Source organism: Hoplias malabaricus, chromosome 4, assembly GCF_029633855.1.
Source record: "Hoplias malabaricus isolate fHopMal1 chromosome 4, fHopMal1.hap1, whole genome shotgun sequence".
Taxonomy (NCBI): domain Eukaryota; kingdom Metazoa; phylum Chordata; class Actinopteri; order Characiformes; family Erythrinidae; genus Hoplias; species Hoplias malabaricus.
This window is the reverse complement of record NC_089803.1, coordinates 48917730-48938388: the sequence shown is the minus strand read 5'-3', so window position 1 is coordinate 48938388 and position 20659 is coordinate 48917730. Positions and strand designations below refer to the sequence as shown.

Here is a 20659-nt window from a genome sequence, read left to right as displayed (position 1 = left end):
ATCATTGGGCGCAAGGCAGGAATACACCCTGGAGGGGGCGCCAGTCCTTCACAGGGCAACACAGACACACACACACATTCACACCTACGGACACTTTTGAGTCACCCATCCACCTACCAACGTGTGTTTTTGGACTGTGGGAGGAAACCGGAGCACCCGGAGCCCACGCAGACACGGGGAGAACACACCCACTCCTCACAGACAGTCACCCGGAGCGGGAATTGAACCCACAACCTCCAGGTCCCTGGAGCTGTGTGACTGCGACACTACCTAATGCGCCACCGTGCCACCCAATTTACTATCAAGTGGTCATAAAATAGCATGTGACATGTTTATGTTAACCTGGGAAAGCAAAACCAGATGTTAAAAGAAGCTGTATTGAGGATGGACTTAATTTTTTTGCAATCAATCACTTTAGACCTAAGGGGGTTGAGAAAAAGGTCATTCAGGCTTTAAGCCAATGAAGAGATTTGTTGGAGGTGTTTACAATATTGAATGAAGGGTAAAAATGTTATGAATGAACTAAATGTTGGAACATATTTAGTCATTATTATGCCAAAAAGGGGCACTAATGTTTCAAAAGGGATTACTCCTGTTGATATAGTTAAGAAAAATCCTTTAATAAAAGGCATTGCAAGAATGTCAGAAAAATGTTATAAGCGATTGCCTGACAGACCAACCATGGCCGGTAGAGGGGACCCTTAACCCAGATGTAATTAAAACAATGGAGGTACTTGTATCAACATACAAAGCAAGACAGAAGAAAGGGCATCAAGGAGGGAAGCGAAAGGAAAAAAGAGAACTAAAGCATGGCATTCCCCAGTTATTTAACCAAGAGCGTCAGAAACTGATAAAGGCATCAAAGGAAAAGAGGGAGAAAGGCGCAGAAGCAATAAATCAGTGTACAAAGGCAATAGAAAAACAAATGGCAGAAGTTAATGTGTCTTTTTCACATATGGACTCAGTTAAGACACCACCACCTTATGAGAAGGAAGTGAAAACTGAGAAAGTCTACCCTCAGCTTCCAATGATCAGTCAAGGAGGAAATTACCATATTGAAGATGAAGATGAATGCATCATTGAAACAGGACAAGCAGAGATAATGATAAAACTGTATCCGAGTTCCAAAAACAAGAAGGAAACTTGACGTCTGCAGACTAGAGGTGAACTGAGAATGAGAAGGAGGATCATTGGAGATGAGGATCTGAGTGACCAGGAGGACGCCATGGGTGGATACGACCCAGCCATCAGACGAATGCTGGCTAAAGCAGAAAAAAGAGGAGATGTGAGTAGAAGGAAAGAGGACTCAAGAGATGGAAGTTCTGATGAAACAGAGAATGAAGAAAGTGATGATGGATGGAAGATTAAGGGACCTCCCCAGGTCTGGTCCCTTTACCCAGGGAGTAAAACAGCTGATTCCTCTCACAGAACCAATTGAGCTCTGCTATGAATATCTGAAGACTACAATACCCATACTGGTATCAGAAAATACATCTATTGCACTTTTGAGAAGAAATGCTTTGTGCAGACTGAACTGTACAATATAATGCACACCAGACGGCTGCTTGGTGGAAGTGCCGAGTGAAATGTTTGATCAATTGATGACAAAAACGGAGACTGAAGCTTCTTCAGTATTTTGGATTGGAAATCTTATCGAAGAATTCTTGGAACCAGCCAAGATGTGGGAGAAGTCTATTGTAGCAAACATGCCTGATGCAAAGACTCCAGAGTATCCATTTCATTGTACACTGAAATACTTTAAGGATGCTGAACAATCAGATGTAGAACAATGGTTGAGTCATCAACCAAAGCAAGTTGAATTACGCTCATGTTGCATAATTTTGGGACCACAAGGATCTGCTATGTCTCTTGGGTTTAGGAGTTCCTCAAAGTGCTCCTTTCAATGCCAAACAATACGCTCAGTCAAGTTCAGAGTTTCACGATCCTTACTGAGCACAGCTTGGACAGTGTCCCTCTCCTCATCCTGAGCTGCCGGAGTGTTTTCCAGAACCTCTTTGAGGCTGCCCAGAAGTCATTCTCTATGGCCTCTCCGAACTCCTCCCATGCTCATGATTTTGCTTCTGCAACTGCCACAGCTGCAGCCTTTTTCGCCTGCCGGTACCCATTTTATTTACACAGGGAAGAATATTCACGAGGCAGAACACAATACACAGGATAACTGAGGACAAGGACAAACAGTCTCAATAACATAAGCCGGAAAACACGGTAAGCACAAACACGAAAGAAGCACAGCAATCGAAGTACAAAGATAGCAGGTCAGTATACCAAACACAACAGAAGGCAATACTTCGCAACGAGCAAGTAACAGGCTGTCCTAATATACCCACACACTGAGTTATCCAGGTGACACGGATTAGAACTTAAGGGATGATGAACGAGGAAGGCCTCCCTGACTCGCTGACCATGGACATGTGACAGGAACTTGGGACAGAGTGGGATCCTGGGAATCGAAGTCCACACTGTCCTGAAGGCTCATAGAGGGGTGGGGAGACTTGATAGGTATGACAGTTCCCAAGGTCCATGCAATTAGAGGTGTGTCATCCACGACAGCCCCACAGTATCAACTGCCATCAGTAACTGAATGTCATCCACTCCCGGGGCTTTGCCACTGAGAAGCTTTTTCACCACCTCTGTGACTTCAGTCAAAGAAATGGAATCTGACACCCCAGACACTTCTGGCCCTACTGCCTGTCTAGAATGCATGCCTCTTGGGTTTAGGAGTTCCTCAAAGTGCTCCTTTCAATGCCAAACAATACGCTCAGTCAAGTTCAGAGTTTCACGATCCTTACTGAGCACAGCTTGGACAGTGTCCCTCTCCCCATCCTGAGCTGCCGGAGTGTTTTCCAGAACCTCTTTGAGGCTGCCCAGAAGTCATTCTCTATGGTCTCTCCAAACTCCTCCCATGCTCATGATTTTGCTTCTGCAACTGCCACAGCTGCAGCCTTTTTCGCCTGCCGGTACCCATTTGTGGAATCGGGAGTTCCCCAAGCCAGCCAGGCTTGAAAATCTTCTTTCTTCTGCTTTACAGCTTCCCTCGCCCCTGGTGTCCACCAACGAGTTCTTGGGTTGCGGCCATAACAGGCACCAACAAGCTTTTGACCACAGCTTCTTCCACAATTCAAGCCTGAAACAGGGTCCATTTAGACTCCATTCCCCCTACCTCCTCTGGAACATGTGAGAAGTTTACATTTACATTTAAATTTATGCATTTGGCAAATGCTTTTATCCAAAGCGACTTACAAAAGAGTATCTAACATTCAAACTACAGCACAATTTATACAAAGTATCTTACGTTGAGTGCAATATGCCAGGAAGTAATAAGTGCATTAAAGAAAGACTTTTAGTGCAAGAGATACTCTCTGAAGAGCTGGGTTTTCAAGGATTTCTTGAATGCGGAGAGGGTTTCTGTTGCTCTGATAGTGCTTGGAAGCTTGTTCCACCAGTGTGGTACCAGAAATGAGAATAGCCTCGACTGACCTGTACGGGGGGTGGGCCGTGTTAGTTGGCGCTCCTTTGAGGAACGGAGAGGGCGGGCGCTAACATATGGTTTTAAGAGTCTATTGAGGTAGATGGAAGCAGAGCCAGTGAATACTCTGAAGGCCATCATTAGTGATTTAAATTTGATGCGAGCAGCTAAGGGTAGCCAATGCAGCTCCACTAATAGGGGTGTGACATGTGCTCTTTAAGGCTGGTTGAAAACCAGGCATGCTGCAGCAGTCTAGATCATCTGTAGCGGTCTCACAGCACAGGCCGGAAGACCTGTAAGGAGGGCATTGCAATAGTCAAGACGGGAGATTACTAACGTCTGAACAAAGAGCTGTGTTGCATGTTGAGTTAGGTATGGCCTAATCTTCCTTATGTTGAATAGGGAGAAGCGGCACGATCAAGCTACAGCAGTAACGTGATCTGCGAAGGTCAGCTGGTCATCAACCATGACACCCAGGTTTCTTACAACCTTGGTGGGAGCCACTGATAGGGACTCTAGCTTGATGCTGATGTTGTGGAGAAGAGCTTGCTTGGCTGGGAGGACCAGCAGTTCAGTTTTGGATAAATTCAATTGGAGGTGATGTTCCTTCATCCATGTAGATATGTCAGAGAGACAGTCAGAGAGTGTCACCTGCAGTGTCGCCTGGAGGAAAGGACAAATAGAGCTGTGTGTCATCTGCTCCCGCTGTAGGTTCTTGGCTCTTTTTAACTGTAGTTTTTCTGCTAGAAGTAAAAATAAAATATAACTTCTGGTTGGAAGTTCTGGGTTTGTTCTATCTGGACCCTGCTTGAGGAGCCCAAGACTCCTTGAGATTAAGAGATAACCATAAGAGCGTTGAGAGGTGCCTGAAGAGAGCTAGAGAGCTCTAGAGAGAGCCAGGGCTCTTCCTTAACTCACTACCCTAGCTGAGAAGCATTGCCCCCTGAAAGTAAGAGTGAGAAGTTCTTCCTACATTTTCTTTTTGTTCTTATCCTGTTCTGAGTTCTTCTGAGTGCTGAAAAAATGTAAAAAAAAATTTGTTTGTTTTTTCGCAGCTGTGTTTTAACCAGAATTTAGGAAACCCGCCTTGAATACCTGATTGGTCCTCACGGATTGAGGATTGGAGCATCTCTTGGCTGTTTCCTGTACCTTGGTAGTGACATCACATAAAATGTATGACACTTGACAAGACAAAGACTGAAAGACGATCCCTGTTGAATGAATATCCCAGAATTCTGAGTCATACTTTTGCAATATAACAGATTATATGTAAACACAAAGTAATATAATTCAGACAAAACCATGTTTTAAATGCTTAACAAAATAACAGAGTATTTGGCTACCTTGGTTCCTACATATGTTCATATAAAAAGCTGACTTTAAAAACAAGTAAAATAATTCCACCTGTTTTGATTGTCTAATGGAGTTCATTTCAAACAGTGTTACACATATGTAACTTCAAACCATTTTAAACCAATAAGAGTTAAGGTTTAATTCTATAGTTTGAGAAGTTCTTAGTTAAACAGTTTTACATAGAGCATAAACTGATCCTGGGGAGTGTCTCTGCTATCACCAAAGATTCCTGTCTTGACCCTGGGAGACCTTGGGCCATAAACCGTTGCCTGTAATGTCAGTTTGATGACTCTCTGATACAGACCTTCAGGCACCAATTTGGGGCCAGTGCTTGCTGGAAGGGTTATCTCAAATTCCACACTGGTCTGGTCTGATGAGAAGAGAGTGAAGAGAGGTCTGAGAGTGAAGAGAGGTCTTTTGGCATATTAAGTCCCAAAAAGTCAAATTTCTTATTAGAAATTAATAAAACAGTCATCTCCACTACAGGAAGCCCACATGATCCACCCACGTTGCCTTTTCAGGCTGAGCCCGGCTGAGTCACGTAGGCTTCCTGGCCACTAGGCCCTCGCCATCAAAGAGGGGTAGGTCCCAGTAACCCTCTCCCAAGCACTCAGTTTTAAATATTGTACTCATAGGGATGGTTTTTGGATCATGTTTGTCTGGATCTTCAGTCCAGACCTGTTCACCATGGGAGACCCTACTGGGAGCCAACAACTCCCGACAACATAGCTCTGGAAGTCATTAGACCATGCAAGCCCTTCCGCCATGACAAGGACTCAATCCAGGAAGGGAATTTACGGAATTGTATTATTAATTTTATGAAGTTTGCAATGTTTTTACTCCACATTCCTACAGTAACAATGTATGTATATTATACTCTGGGTACCTGGGATCATGTTTTTCAAGGCTGCAGTGGAACAGTCTGGTAGAATTTTGATTTAACCCTTTAATGGTATTCCAAAATTCTGCCATTTATGGAATTGAATTGTTGAATTGAGTTTTGAAACAATATTACTCCAACTTCCGACAGTAAAAATGTATGAAACATTTATTAACATGTTCTTCAAGGCTGCAGTGGAGTAGTCTGGTAACAGTTTGATTTAACCCATAAATAGCATTCAGAATTTTGCCATATATGCAAAATAAAAACATAATATTTACTTTATTTTGCAATGTTATTACTCCAAATTCTTACATGAAAAATGTATGAAAATTATATCCTGGGTACCTAACAAAATGTTCTTCAAGACTGCAGTGGAGAGGTCTAGTAATAGTTTGATTTATCCCTGGAATCCCTCTGGAATTTAATATCTGAGATTTTTCAACCATATTACTCCCAATTCCTACAGTAAATACATATAAATATTATACCCTGTGTACCTGAGGACATTTTTCAATACTACAGTGGTATTTGTTTGAATTTTAAGGGTTTTTTAAGGGTTGCAAAACATTCTTTTAGCCAATCAGGCCTGTTTTTGTTATTAACTGTAGTGAGTTATGTGGAATTATGGTTTAAATTCCATTTCTTATGGTTTTTCAATGTCTGTGCTTTTCTGCAAGTTCCCCCTCTCACGCTTAATCTTTCTACCATAAACCGTGAGGTAGACGCGCACAGAAAAATGTTAGTGATGGTGTGACCGTGGTTGGATGCCATAAAAACATGCCATCTGTACACGTAAACGAAATATGTCTCAGTATGTCAACACGCGCATGTTTTATATCTAAAATATCTTGTCAGTGAATTGAGTTGAGGAGTTGTCATTTGATGAGTTATATAGTAAATCCTGAATTAGTATTAAAGATATCTCAAATTCGACTAGTCAAAAATACATTTTCAGATACCTGAATTCTTGCAATTGCATGTATTATGCTGCATTTGAGTGATGTTGGAAACTGGGAAATACCATTTTTCCCACTTGTAATGAGCACCCGAATGGTGGACTAAGTCGTATTTACCACTGGTAAACTCAGGATTCTAGATGTTACATGAGTTTACGAGATGTGACGTATATCGTGACCTTTTACCTCTTTCCCAAGAGAAAATGGCAAACATGCCCTGACAGCAAGGAGACAGCGGACCACTGTATACCCACTGAGGGCAAAGTTGGAGGTTCACTAGTGTTTTGCATAGTTTTTTCTGGGCGGACCGCTGGTGATTAAACAAATTTTAGAAAAAATTCCACATTTTCCATTCACAGTCCAATTTACATTTTTTTCCTTCATTAGGTTCTTTTGTTATTCTTTATAAATAAGATTAGTAATTTTAATCCAGCACAATGTCAACATTTTTATCATAATCATTTTATATCAGGCCTATACTCATTATATATCTCATAGTTGTTGGTAATATTTGTATTAGTTTGTTTTCCAGAATAAAATGTCTGTGAATGTAAAATCTGTTTGAGAAGATTATAAATTAGTTATATCCTGTACAGGACAGTAATCTGAGTGGTCCGATGGTGGACCACAGTGTGGTCTACAGTCAGTGGTGTGCCAGCCTTTTTATGCCAGTGGACCGATATATGTTCGCTTTCTGGGTGCATTTGAATAATTTTAGTATGCAGGTTCTCTGTAAATAAAAGCCAAATATTATGATCAGTTTTGTTATTACTCAAAAACCGTTTAGTTGTTAGTTAATGATAAATCACATTTTAGGATATTTTGTACAGTGGGTGTCATGCTCCCAAATGCAGTGATGTTGTATTTACAACTTAACCGCCTTCTATATACAATTGCTGGTCATAAAATTTGAATATCATGGAAAAGTTAATTTATTTCAGTAATTTCATTCAAAAAGTGAAACTTGTATATTATATTAATAACACACAGACTGATATATTTCAAGTGTTTATTTCTTTTAATTTGATGATTAGAACTGACAAATAATGAAAACCCTAAATTTGGTATCTCAGAAAATTAGAATATTACTTAAGACCAACACAAAAGAAGGATGTTTTAGAAATGCTGGTGAACAAGAAAGAAAAAACAAGAAAAGTATGAGTATATAGAGTACTTAGTTGGGGCTCCTTTTGCCTGAATTACTGCAGCAATATGGCGTGGCATGGAATCGATCAGTCTGTGGCACTGTTCAGATGCTATATGAGAGCCCAGGTTGCTCTGATAGTGGCCTTCAGCTCTTCTGCATTGTTGGGTCTAGCGTATTGCATCTTCCTCTTCATAATACCCCATAGATTTTCTATGGGGTTAAGGTCTGGCAAGTTTGCTGGCCAATTAAGAACAGGGATACCATGGTCCTTAAACCAGGTACTGGTAGCTTTGGCACGGTGTGCAGGTGCCAAGTCCTGTTGGAAAATGAAATCTGCATCTCCATAAAGTTGGTCAGCAGCAGGAAGCATTACGTGCTGGTAGACAGCTGCATTGACCTTGGACCTCAGACAACACAGTGGACCAACACCAGCAGATGACATGGCACCCCAAACCATCACTGACTGTGGAAACTAGACCTCAAGCAACATGGGTTCTGTGCCTCTTCTCTCTTTCTCCAGACTCTGAGAACTTGATTTCTAAAGGAAAATACTTTCAATCAGAGAACATAATTTTGGACCACTCAGCAGCATTCCAGTCCTTTTTGTCTTTAGCCCAGGGGTGAGACGCTTCTGATGGTGTCTCTTGTTCAAGAGTGGCTTGACACAAGGAATGCGACGCTGAAACCCAAACATCAGTGTGTGGTGGTTCTTGAAGCACCAACTCCAGCTGCAGTCAAGTCTTTGTGAATCTTCCCCACATTTTTGAATGGGTTTTGTTTCACAATCCTCTCCAGTGTGCAGTTATCCCTATTGCTTGGACACAGAGCTCTGTGAACAGCCAGTCTCTTTAGCAATGACCTTTTGTGTTTTGCTCTGCTTGTGTAAGGTATCAATGGTCATCGTTTGGACAAGGGTCAAGTCAGCAGTCTTCCCCATGATTATGTAGCCTACAGAACTAGCCCAAGAGACCATTTAAAAGCCTTTTCAGGTGTTTATAGTTAATTAGCTAACTAGAGTGTGGCACCAGGTGTCTTCAATATTGATCCTTCTCACAATATTCAAATTTTCTGAGATACTGAATTTAGGGTTTTCATTAGTTGTCAGTTATAATCATCAAATTAAAATAAATAAATACTTGAAACATATCAGTCATGTGTAATGAATGAGTATAATATACAAGTTACACTTTTTTAATGGAATTGCTGAAATAAGTCAATTTTTTCATGATGTTCTAATTTTATGACCAGCACCTGTACCTTCCGATGAGTACCCGAACGTAGCCCCATTAGTCCCATGTGCCGCCGCGGTTGCCAGGTGGGTTTATTTTAACTGATTTAAGGCTTATTTCGCTGTAAAAATAGCTTATATCGTATAACGCCAGCCGATGCTCCATCAATGAGAAATGTTCATAAGTTTATTTTACATGTCGGGGACTGGGGGAAATCCAGTATTTTCTGTTCCACCTTAAATGGTGCAATAATTGCATTCTGTCGCCAGTAGATGGCAATATATGAGCATGATTGCCATACCGCGTATATATATTACACCTTTGGCTTATTTTCTTGGACATTATCGCTATACACGAAGCAAACCCAAAAAAGCAACTCTTTCTTCGTTCTATTGCAGAAGAAATGGAAAACGGGAAAACGAAAGGTACACGGACCATATATTGCATTTTCATTTAAATTTGGACACTTATTAGTTTATGAAGAATAAGCAACGCCAACATAAGTTTTCTTTACCCCGTTGGCACTAGCTTTTTCATTCTGTGTATGTAGTTATCGTGATTGTGAACATTAAGAAAAGATATAGCAAAACTGTTAGAGTAGTTGTTTTTCATTTCAATTTGTATTATTTTTGCCTGACACCTAAATTAACTCGACATAGCCGGCCCCATCAACTCCTGTTAGCTCGGTGGTGTTTTCCTCTTTTTGTTCAGGCACTCTCAGCGCTTCAGCTGTGGGTCCTTAGGGCGACAGCTGAGAGAAAGGAAAATAACACAGCCCGATGAACTGAGCCTGATGATTGTTTTTCTACGTTTTCGGAAGGTGAGAACGTAGCGTAAATGAACAAGAACTGGTCTTGCCTGTTTAATGCTGTGTTGCCTGTCTGCGTTTACAGAATTTTGTTTGGTAATGTCAACTCTATCTCTCTCTGTGGAAATGGCCTGAGACTTGCTCGAGTTAATACACAAACTATTTATTGTTTGTTTACAGAGAGACACTACACAACCCCAGCTACTTTTCACTTTCAGAAAGTATTGTTTTTCTTTTGTTGACATGTTATTTATCGCTCGGTTTTGCGTTTAAAACGTGAGAACCATAGAGCATATGAAAGCTATACGCCTAGCATTAACGCTAGTTTTCGGCTTCGATTTCTGTGGCAGAGTTGAAACTAATCCGTTAGCTTCGTTGCTAATGAGTAATAAATATATGCCTTAAACGGCACTCTGTTAAAGTGTGTCCGGGTTTTCAACTGAAACAATTGCCTGTACGACGCATACCGACCACATTGTAAATTGTTTGTAATTTCATTTGTATGTGTGGCTTTTCCGTAATAAGCTAATCTTGTATAATTGCTAATTACTGAACCAGTGAGTTCTCCAAATCCTTGCACAGTACACTTTATAGATTATGAAATTATGTCAATTAAACTGTACGATCTAATCTAACTAGTGAAACAACACCCAAGTCAATAAAGTTATCTTACATAAACAAGAGCAAAAAGAAACCAGGGAAGCCTAGTTTAGCCGGACCGCCGTTGGCCATATAGCCATTGTCACAGTTTTTTCTGGCATTTCAACAGGAAAGCCCAATTACATACCTTTGTCATTGGAAAGCTTGGAGAAGCTTTGGTGCTTCATCATTTTCTTTGTTTACAATTATAACAAGTTAAAAACTATAAAATTAGTTTTTAAATTTTCTTTGAACATTAGCCCCTTAATATGTTATCAACCAACTAATCCATATTTGATAAAGGTACAGGGCATCGCTGTAACTAGATATTTATTACTGACTTACATTTCTATAAAGGTCTGACTGTTATAACAGTGCTGTGCCAAATTCATAGCCCTGTTTATTTTGAGTAACACCTCGCTCTAGTGTTCTGGTTTAATAATTTTGAGATTTTGTCCTTTATTTTTTATTTTTTGTAAAGTTAAACAAAAATCTGTGCAGATGTAATTTGCTCATCAGAAATTCAGTAACAATGAAATGTATCAGTGTATTTGTCATTATAGGGTCAGAAACGATTTCTGTTTGTTAAATATATAGTAGAAAACAAAAGGCTATGTCACAGAAACATTCTCCCACATAAAGAAGAGACTATGATAAATATTACTTCAACAACGTTCAACACATTTCTGTTTGAGGCTTCAGTAAAACACTGAGTTGCTCACCATGGTGGGCCTACAGCACTGAAGTGGCGTGAGCGTGTCCCAATTCAGTTCTCAACTGTCTGAACACTTGAACATGCATTTTTTAGGTCTCAAAAAGTGTACTTGTTCAAGGAAAATAGGTCCTCTGGACACAATTTTTCACAGCTACATTTTGCAAATTTACAACATAAATTTAGATAAACTAAGTATTTAGTGTTCATTTCGGTTTTCAAAATGAATACAACAATAATGATAAATAATAATAAATTAATAGACATGACAGTCAAAACAAATACAAATCAAAACAGATTTACTGATGTTGTCACAAAGCAGCTTCACAGAATTCCAGTAAAGATAAAGTTTTATCATGAAATGTAAAAATATAAAGAATGTAAAAAAATCCCCCAGGAGAGCAAGCCAGGGTTAACAGTGGCAAGGAAAAAATCCTTCTGAGCAGAGGAAGAAGAAACCTTGGGAAGAACCAAGGCTCACAAGTGTTGGGACCTATCTTCCTCTGCTCAGTCTACTGGTAATATTAGTTAGGAGTCCATGAAAACTTCAATGTTGGGTGGGCAGCTCCAAGGCAGTTGGTGGTGGCTGGAGCATGGGCAGCTGGTCTGAAGCGTGGAGCAGGAGCTCAACAATCAGTCATCCATCAGTGTCTGGAAAAGGGTAGAGGGATGGAGTTAGTTTTGTTCTGTTTGGGTCTATATAAATCAGAGAATGTGAACATTTCCAGAGTGTGGCATATCTGACTATGACAGCTTTAACTAAAAGGAGACAACCAGATGGACACAGACACAGGAGCATCCTGAAACACTGGCATCCCTCCGCTCCACCGTCAACAAACCTGAGTGATTGCGTGAAGCAGTGAGACAACAGCACCAACGTCTCAGTTTAGACAATAGACAATACAAAACAACCACAGAAAGTCAACACATAATCAAGTACATAAATTATATCATAATAACATGTTAACTTTATCTTCCTCTATAATTAGTGCCTTCAGCTTGGTATAAAGCCTCTCCAGCTTGTGAAGCTGGGGTGCTGTGGTCTCTGGAGTGAAATAGCATCAGTTAGGCTCTTTGGGAAGAAGTTAATTGGTGTTTGTGAACCACAACTGATCATCCAACATTAAAACTTGACCTCTCTTTCTTGTAGCTAAATGCAAATCATCATAACAATCTATTAAACATTTCCAACTTTAGAAGCTGGTATGGCTGGGCAATTAATCGAGATTGACATTCAGAACTTGATTATATTGATTATTTTTAATCTGTTATGTCTCTGTGTTCATGAAACTGTGTTCATGTACTGTCCCTTTAAAACCACGCTACCAAGCTGTAGTCACGTGATTCTGCCACATGGAAGCAACCTAAACACATAGGTAGACTAAGCGACTCAAGCAGCTCGTACCAAAACAAAAACAAACAAAAAAAAAAAACACACAGCGCTTGCGGTTTGGACGTGCTGTGTTTTGACTATAATTAAGATGCCTCTGAACAAAAAGAAGTCAGATGTATACACTGAGAAAAAAAAAAAACTTTTTCAGCGACCAAATCACAATTACACACCAAATATAAATTGTGCTCATGGAACAACCTCCCAGCAACATTAGAAGACATATCCCAGCTTTAATATTGGAGCAAATTTACAGTACACGCCTTGTCACTGAACTGAGTGTCAAAAATACAGAAATAAAATAATCATTCATTAATCATAATTGTGGTAAAATTTACAGTTAATCGTGACATTGATTTGCACTCATATTGCCCATCACTAGAAGATGCTATTGCTGCAAAGTAAGATAAATGAATTAATAGGGAGTTTAATTTGAGAAATGTTGGATGAGCGGGGGTACACAAACCTTTTATGGTATTTTTTGTGCATATAATGTTTAAAACACAAATGAAAATTGTATCATTAACATAATTCTGTACCTTGTAGCATAAACAGCCATAGTGTTGCTAGGAATAAAGGAGTGAAATTATCTGTTAGAGTTCAGAGTTAGAGTTAGAATTCATGGAAATATTTGATTATGTTATAACTCTGTAGGCTGAGTTTTACCACTGTGATGCCAGTACCTGGAAGCCAGCACTGGATCTCATCTTAAACGCATCGCTTGACACCTTCATGCCATTTACCAACAACTAGGTGTTGATGGTTATCTGTGTGGATTCATCATGATGCTTATTATGTGAATATGATTAAACTTGATGAATCATTCAAGCTAGTTACACCAGTGGAAACACTAGCTATTTAAAAAAAAGTGTGTACTTTATTGTTAATAAAATTCTTGTAGTTATTGTGACATTTTAGGTAATATTGCAGATTTATAGATTTTTGTAATTATACTCTAGTATTGTTATCCCTTCATAACTTTTAAACCATTAAAAAGGTATGTAACCAGGTATGGTTAGATAATGATCTCACTTTTCTAATTAATTGTGGTCTATATCTGACTTGTAAATGTATATAAATGTCTGATACAATTTGTATGATAGCAGAATGCCTGCTGAACGCAAAAAGTCATCAAACATGGATGAGAAGGAAACAGGTTCCTTCAGCAACAAGGAGAAGGAGAGAAGGCACACTTCCTCCCGAGAAAAGGGCAAAGATGAAAGCAAGAAAGATGGCAGCAAGTCTGCAGATGACAAAAAGAGAAAAGTAGAGGAGGAGAAGAGAAAGAAGGAAGAGAAGGAGCGCAAGAAAAAAGAAGAAGAAAAACAGCGAGCTGAGGAAGAGCAGAAGAGAAAGGAGGAAGAAGAAAGAAGACATCAGGAAGAACAAGAAAAGAAGCTTCTGGAGGAGGAAGCTAAACGACAAAAGGAGGAGGAGGCAGCTCAGTTGAAGTAAGAGTTCTGAGATTTTTGGTCAGCCACTGAAACTGTCTTCCATGTTGACATTGTGAATTTACTTTGTGCACATTGGAGTTGTATTTTTATGTGTACTGCATTGAAGCCAACTCAATATAACAAGGCTTATTATTAGGACTATCCTGATCAAGTTTTTGCACACTTCAAGTACATTACAGCTAATAAAATTAATCCAATGTATATTCTTGAAAACTGAATAGTTCTGCAGTGCATTAAGAACTGCCTGCATCAAGTCATCAAAGTTTTTAAAACAGACTAGTAATGCACAATATATCAGTGGCCAGTATGTAAATTTTATTTTTAGTTATTGTTATCGGCTCGATTATTGGAATTTTTTTGGATTTTTTGTGTGTGTGCATTTTTGTGGGCATGCGCTGAGGGTCGCTGGTGTTTTACATTAATTTTCATCACAGAGAAATTTAAACCCTAAAACTGTTCTCTGCAGAAGCGACTATAAATGTCCACACAGCAGACATTATTGTGTATTTACAGGCATCAGTGCACATGCCCCAAGTTATCGGTTGTAATATCTAAGGATTAATCCTGGTGATTTATATTTGATTCATTATGAAGTAAAATAGACTTTATCATATCATTCGAATGGTACATGTATTGGACGTTCCTGTCTTTTTTATCTGGGACCACTAAAGTGGTCATGCAGCAGAGTGGTTCAGTCTCAGTATGGCTGAAGCGTCAAATTCATAGTATGGAATGCAGCTCTGTTACTACCACTTTGTGAAATGCTCACATTGCAAATATTACATGTGGCTGTTGGTCTGGTTTCGTTCTCCAATTTAAAATATTTCCACACTGCATATTTTAGCCAGGTCCTGCTATCCGTTGACACCAAGTGACTGTTGACGTAAAACAAAGGATACCAATCAGTTAAAAACTGCCCTGATTGATCTGCCCTGATACCAATCTTTGAGATGGGATTGGGACATCCCCACGAGTTATGATGTCTTTTGAATGATGAAACTTTCTCTTATGATCTATATATCAAGGATAAAGTAAACATGTTTTGTCAAATTTAGAATGATGACTACAAATATATGTAGCTATGCCAAGTACCCTTTGTAAGTCAATGTAATTAGAACTATTTTTGGTGTTTTCACTAGGGACTGTTGTCACAGTTGACAGCTTTTCTTTGTTTATGATGGTAGGGAGAAAGAGGAAGCTCAGCAAATACACCAAGAGGCATGGGAAAGACATCAAAGCCGCTTGGAGCTGCGTGGGAAGAACCAGCATGCACAGGAAAGCCGTCCCGAGGAAGCTTTCTTCAGTCGTCTGGACTCTAGCCTCAAGAAAAATACTGCCTTTGTCAAGAAACTCCGCACACTCACAGAACAGCAGCGTGACTCCCTTTCACATGACTTTGCTTCCCTCAACCTCAGCAAGTACATTGGCGAGGCTGTAAGCTCTTTGGTGGAGGCCAAGCTGAAGATTTCAGATGTGGGCTGTGCTGTGCACTTGTGTTCTCTGTTTCACCAGCGCTATGCAGACTTTGCTCCACTCCTGCTGGCCGCCTGGAAGAGACACTTTGAGGCTCGTAAGGAAGAGAAAGCTCCAAATGTGAGCAAACTGCGTACAGACTTGCGCTTCATCGCTGAGCTGACCATAGTGGGTCTCTTTACTGACAAGGAAGGTCTCTCCCTCATATATGAGCAGCTTAAGAACATCATCAGTGCAGATCGTGAGACTCACACTCATGTTTCAGTGGTGATAAGCTTCTGCAAGCATTGTGGAGATGACATTGCTGGCTTAGTACCTCGTAGAGTGAAGAGTGCAGCAGAGAAGTTTAACTTGACATTCCCTCCTAGCGAGATTATAAATATGGAGAAGCAGCAGCCCTTTCAGAACTTGCTTAGAGAATATTTCACTTCTCTTACCAAACATCTAAAGAAAGATCATAGAGAGCTACAGAACATTGAAAGGCAAAACAGGTCAGTAAATCATGGATGTAATGTAGTTTTTGCTTAATAAAGCCTCAGTTACTGCATTTTTTTTTCTTAAATATTTTAATTTCCCTCTCAGGCGTATCCTGCATTCTAAAGGTGAGCTGAGTGAAGACAGACATAAACAGTATGAGGAGTTTGCCACCTGTTATCAGAAACTGCTGGCTAACACTCAGTCTCTGGCTGATTTACTGGATGAGAACATGCCTGAGCTGCCTCAGGATAAGACTGTACAGGAAGGTACAAAGACATATATGCTTTTATTAATTAATACAAGCAATTATTTAAGTTATTTGTTATAAGAGATCATTCTAACTATGTAGCATTTTATATAAAAATAAATGAATTATTTTGAAAAATTTGTAACCTCCTTGCTGTTCATATATTTGCGAAATCTACATACAGACAAACATCAGTTCTATTGTCTGTAAATGATTCGTAGTTAATATAAAATATATTATGTTAAAATATTTGATTTGATATATTTGATTTTTCAGAACACTTATGTGAAGCAAAGCATAATGACTATGGTGTGTCTGTTTTCCAGAGCATGGCCCAGGCATTGACATTTTTACTCCTGGGAAGCCTGGGGACTATGAGCTTGAGGGTGGAATCTGGGAGGATGAAGATGCACGAAACTTTTATGAAAACTTAGTGGACCTGAAGGCCTTTGTGCCTGCCATTCTGTTCAAGGACAATGAAAAGACTGGCCAGAGCAAAGACAGGGAAGAAAATAAAGGTATAGAACTGCATCCTGTGAAGTTACTCTCACTCTCAGACTTGAGGTAAATTCCCCTTCAGTTTAGCACTGCCAAAAGAAAAATGTGAAAATTTGAATAGGATTTCTTCCCTTTGCAGAATGTAAGGAGGGGTGTGAAGGAAAAGATGCAAGCAGCACCGAGGAACTGGAGCTGGAGCTGGAGGCACTGGATATCACTATCACTGATGATCCTCTGGAACTGGAAGCTGCTGATGAGGCTGAGAGTGAAGAACTGGCCAAAAAGCTCCTGGATGAGCAAGGTACAAGCATATAAACAACCATAGAATGATATATAAAGACTGCTCCATATCAGAGATATCAACAATATGTAAATGTTTTTCAGGAATATGGGTAGGGTCAGAGAGAGCTCAGACTTTAAAGGGAGAGTCAGGGAGAAGTGAGAATGAATAGAAATGCTAAGTAGGAGTGTGTATATACTGAAAGAATGAACATACAAGTGCATCTCAGTAAATTAGAATATCATCAAAAAGATGATTTCAGTAATTTAATTCAAAAAGTCAAGACTCGTATAGTTCTTTAGAGCGTGATCTGTTTAAAACATTTATTTTTAATGTTGTAATGTGATTATGGCTTACAGCTAATAAAAACCCAAAAGTCATTATCTCAGAAAATTAGAATATAATATTAACTGCTTGTGCAGTTCGGCATCAGGGGCCGGAAACTAAAGGCAGCTGTGAAGAAGTTATCAGAAACAGCTGAAAGGTCTGTTCAGTGGTTGTGTATAAGGAGAACACAGACTAGTTGAGGAAATGTACTGTAGAAGTGCTATTGTGGTGGTTGGTGATGTAGCACGCAAAAATCACATGGAACTCGTGGCACTAAGCATGCATTGACTGGGCTAGGTACAGCCTTAGTCACCAGGGAGGCCAGTGTGGATTTTCGGTTGTTGATGCTTAAGGATAAGGTAGGACTGTAAAGTTAGCATGTATGGGGGCAGGGATGCCAGGCTTCACTATTGAGCATTCTGTTTCGTTGAATTAAGCCCACAACACCTCCACTGACGAGGGGAGGTGCCTACCTGATGACCCCTGTGAAGAGCTGGTGATGCTGTGGTTGGTTTGAGTACTCATGTGATGGGCTCAATGAGTAACCGTAGATGTTAAGGGTAGCTGGTTGCTGATCGGGTCATAAACGGCCACAGCAACTTTAAGGTGTAGCTGTAGGATTGGAACAATAGAAATTATGTGGCTGCTGGTAGGAAGAGAGTGGAGTGGGCCCTATATGAAAAACTAATGGGTTGGCATAGGATTATTACATCTTAATTTTTGTATGGTTATAATTATAAGACTAATTAAAAAAAAGGTTTTAATACAAAAATGTTGGCCTACTGTTAAGTATTATAATAAGTATATTATGCTTGTAATGCATCTGAGTTTCACTTTTTGAATTGAATTAATTAAATAAATGACCTCATGATATGATTATATTCTAATTTATTAAGATGAACCTGTGTGTGTGTGTGTGAGTGTGTTGGAGAGAGAATATATATATATATATATATATATATATATATATATATATATATATATATATATATATATATATATATATATATTAGTGGCGGATGCTGGTCTTTCAAGGAGGGGAAGCTCAGATTCGGCCTACATCATAAAATGTGTCGGTTTATTTATACATAAATTCTACCCTCCGTTCCTTTTCAAGAAAATTATCTATGACCCTGTCGTACCAACAAGGCGTCTTTTCCAGGGACTTGACTAGTGTCCTCTCAATGGCCAGCAGAGCTAGGCTGCTTAAACAACCTTGGCCCATGTGAAGTGTGTCCGCCTGTGAGTGCTTTGTGACTGTGGATGGGCTCAGCAGCACCCGCTGGACAGAAACTGCGATAGAAGTCAGAAAGAGTGATAGAAGTCAGTCTCCAAACACAAGCAGCTACAAAAAAAACCCCACCAGAAATAGAAGCTCGATTTGTCGCTAGTCGTTTTTAACAAAGAAAATGCAGCTAAGAGGATAAAGAAAGTCTCCGGTTCAACTCAGAACAGAATGAAAATTTAATGCTCCCACGGATCTTTACACCAAAGGATCGCTGATTTGCTCATTTCGCTGTCAATCAAAAAGGGATTCAGCCTGAGAAAGATCATCCAATCATTATGCAGAAGCTGAGCGTCCAGGCCAGCCGAGGCCAGCCCACTGCCCCATAGACCCCCAGAGAGGCTGAGCATCCAATGGGCGGGACAAACCCCAGCATTTATCCAATGACTCGTCTCGTTTTGCTGCACTTTGCTGCTTCGCTAAATCACTGTGAAGCTGCGGGAATGATTGAGAGGAAAGCCACAACTTTACCAGTGATAAGAAGCTGATTCTGAACAAAAGTTGAGCGCTTTGTAGTGCATATATATTCAATGACGTACACACAACAGTATATATTTGATCACTTATTTTTTTTGACATTTTAGGGGAAGCTGAGCTTCCCTTGCAGTCTTAGAGCAGTCGCCTCTGATATATATATATAAACACACATACATATATGCTTGCTTAGAGTCTAGGATTTGGTAGCACATTCATGCTTTAACATTGAAGTTAAAAATCCAGTTTAAAAACATTGTGCTGTGCACATCTTTTGGAGTAAAAAACATTGGAATTGAGTTTGCATTGTTGCTTGCATCCCAGTGTTTTGTAACATGCAACACTAGTCATTTTAAACATGGTAATGTGTGTGTGTGTAGAACAAGAGGATGAGGAAGCCAGCACTGGATCTCATCTTAAACTTATCGTTGACGCCTTCATCCAACAGCTCCCCAACTGTGTCAACAGAGACCTGATTGATAAGGTAAATAAAAACAAATATCTTGCCTTCAGCATTCATAAACACATTTGTTCAGCCCTGCCTGGTTTTGTATCACACCTTGTTTAATTACTAGGCGTGAATGTGGGCTGGTGGGTGTCCCCAAGTTGGTCCTCAAATGCAAATATAAACTTTTCCAAAGTGCTTTTAAATTTTATACCACGGAGAAAATAAATTGGTTAACGCTGGTGAAAACTCTTAGCCCTGATGGACTGGCGCCCCCTCCAGGGTGTATTACTGCTTTGCGCCCAATGATTCCAGGTAAGCTCTGGACCCACCATGACCTTGAACTGGATAAGCGATTGCAGATAATGGATGGATGTAAACTCTTAGCCCTTAATTTCAAATACATCATTTTATTATATTTTATTTACTTACTCCGTCTCTGGTCATGGAGCTTTGTAGAAAGATGCAGAGGCATTTTAGGTTAATTACAAACTGACATTATCTCTTTTAGCTTGCTTGTTTCCATGACTGCAACACAATGTGTTTGCTTGTTACTGTGTTTCATACCTGGCAACCTGGAATGTAGAAACGGGTCTGGGGATTGGGCAGAGGGCCGGATGACAGGCCAAAACACAAATCTGCTCTGGAACGTTTCTTCTCACAAAAGAACATTCTGACTGTAGCACTGCTTTCAGAGATGCCAGTGCTTTAAATTAGCATCTGATTATACACCCAGGTCATTTTATGATTTTGCAAAGTAATTAAATATTGCTCATTTTAATAGTACAACAAATTTGATTTCCTCCAGGCAGCAATGGACTTCTGTATGAATATGAACACCAAGTCCAACCGCAGGAAGCTTGTGCGTGCCCTCTTCACAGTTCCCAGGCAAAGGTTTGTTAACTTTTTTTCCTGAGCATGTGGAAAGAACATCAATTTATGTAGACAATAAATGGCACTTTTTCTCAATTTGTCACCCAGCACAAGGGTTATCCACACATAGTTAAGAAGCACCCCTGATTCTATGTTAAATTAGCTGATTTTCAAGCTGCTGATACATTATGTTGTTTGCTCTTGCTTAGTTACAATCTATAT

General features: G+C 39.8%; 1 protein-coding gene across 4 annotated transcripts in view; it reads left to right on the top strand.

Moving 5' to 3' along the window:
• The first annotated feature begins 9241 nt into the window (after nt 1-9241).
• The window catches only part of upf2 (UPF2 regulator of nonsense mediated mRNA decay), a 44227-nt gene continuing 32809 nt past the window's right edge, over nt 9242-20659 (top strand). For 2 of the 4 annotated variants that reach the window (XM_066668453.1, XM_066668452.1), the window contains exons 1-8: nt 9242-9480; nt 13708-14055; nt 15243-16022; nt 16114-16274; nt 16582-16773; nt 16893-17054; nt 19500-19603; nt 20373-20458. In XM_066668453.1, the coding sequence (XP_066524550.1) occupies nt 9338-9480; nt 13708-14055; nt 15243-16022; nt 16114-16274; nt 16582-16773; nt 16893-17054; nt 19500-19603; nt 20373-20458 (1976 nt within the window). In that variant the 5' untranslated portion in view covers nt 9242-9337. Of the gene's footprint in view, nt 9481-9766; nt 9876-13707; nt 14056-15242; nt 16023-16113; nt 16275-16581; nt 16774-16892; nt 17055-19499; nt 19604-20372; nt 20459-20659 lie in introns of those variants that run through there. The other 2 variants (XM_066668454.1, XM_066668455.1) reach the window with 2 other exon arrangements.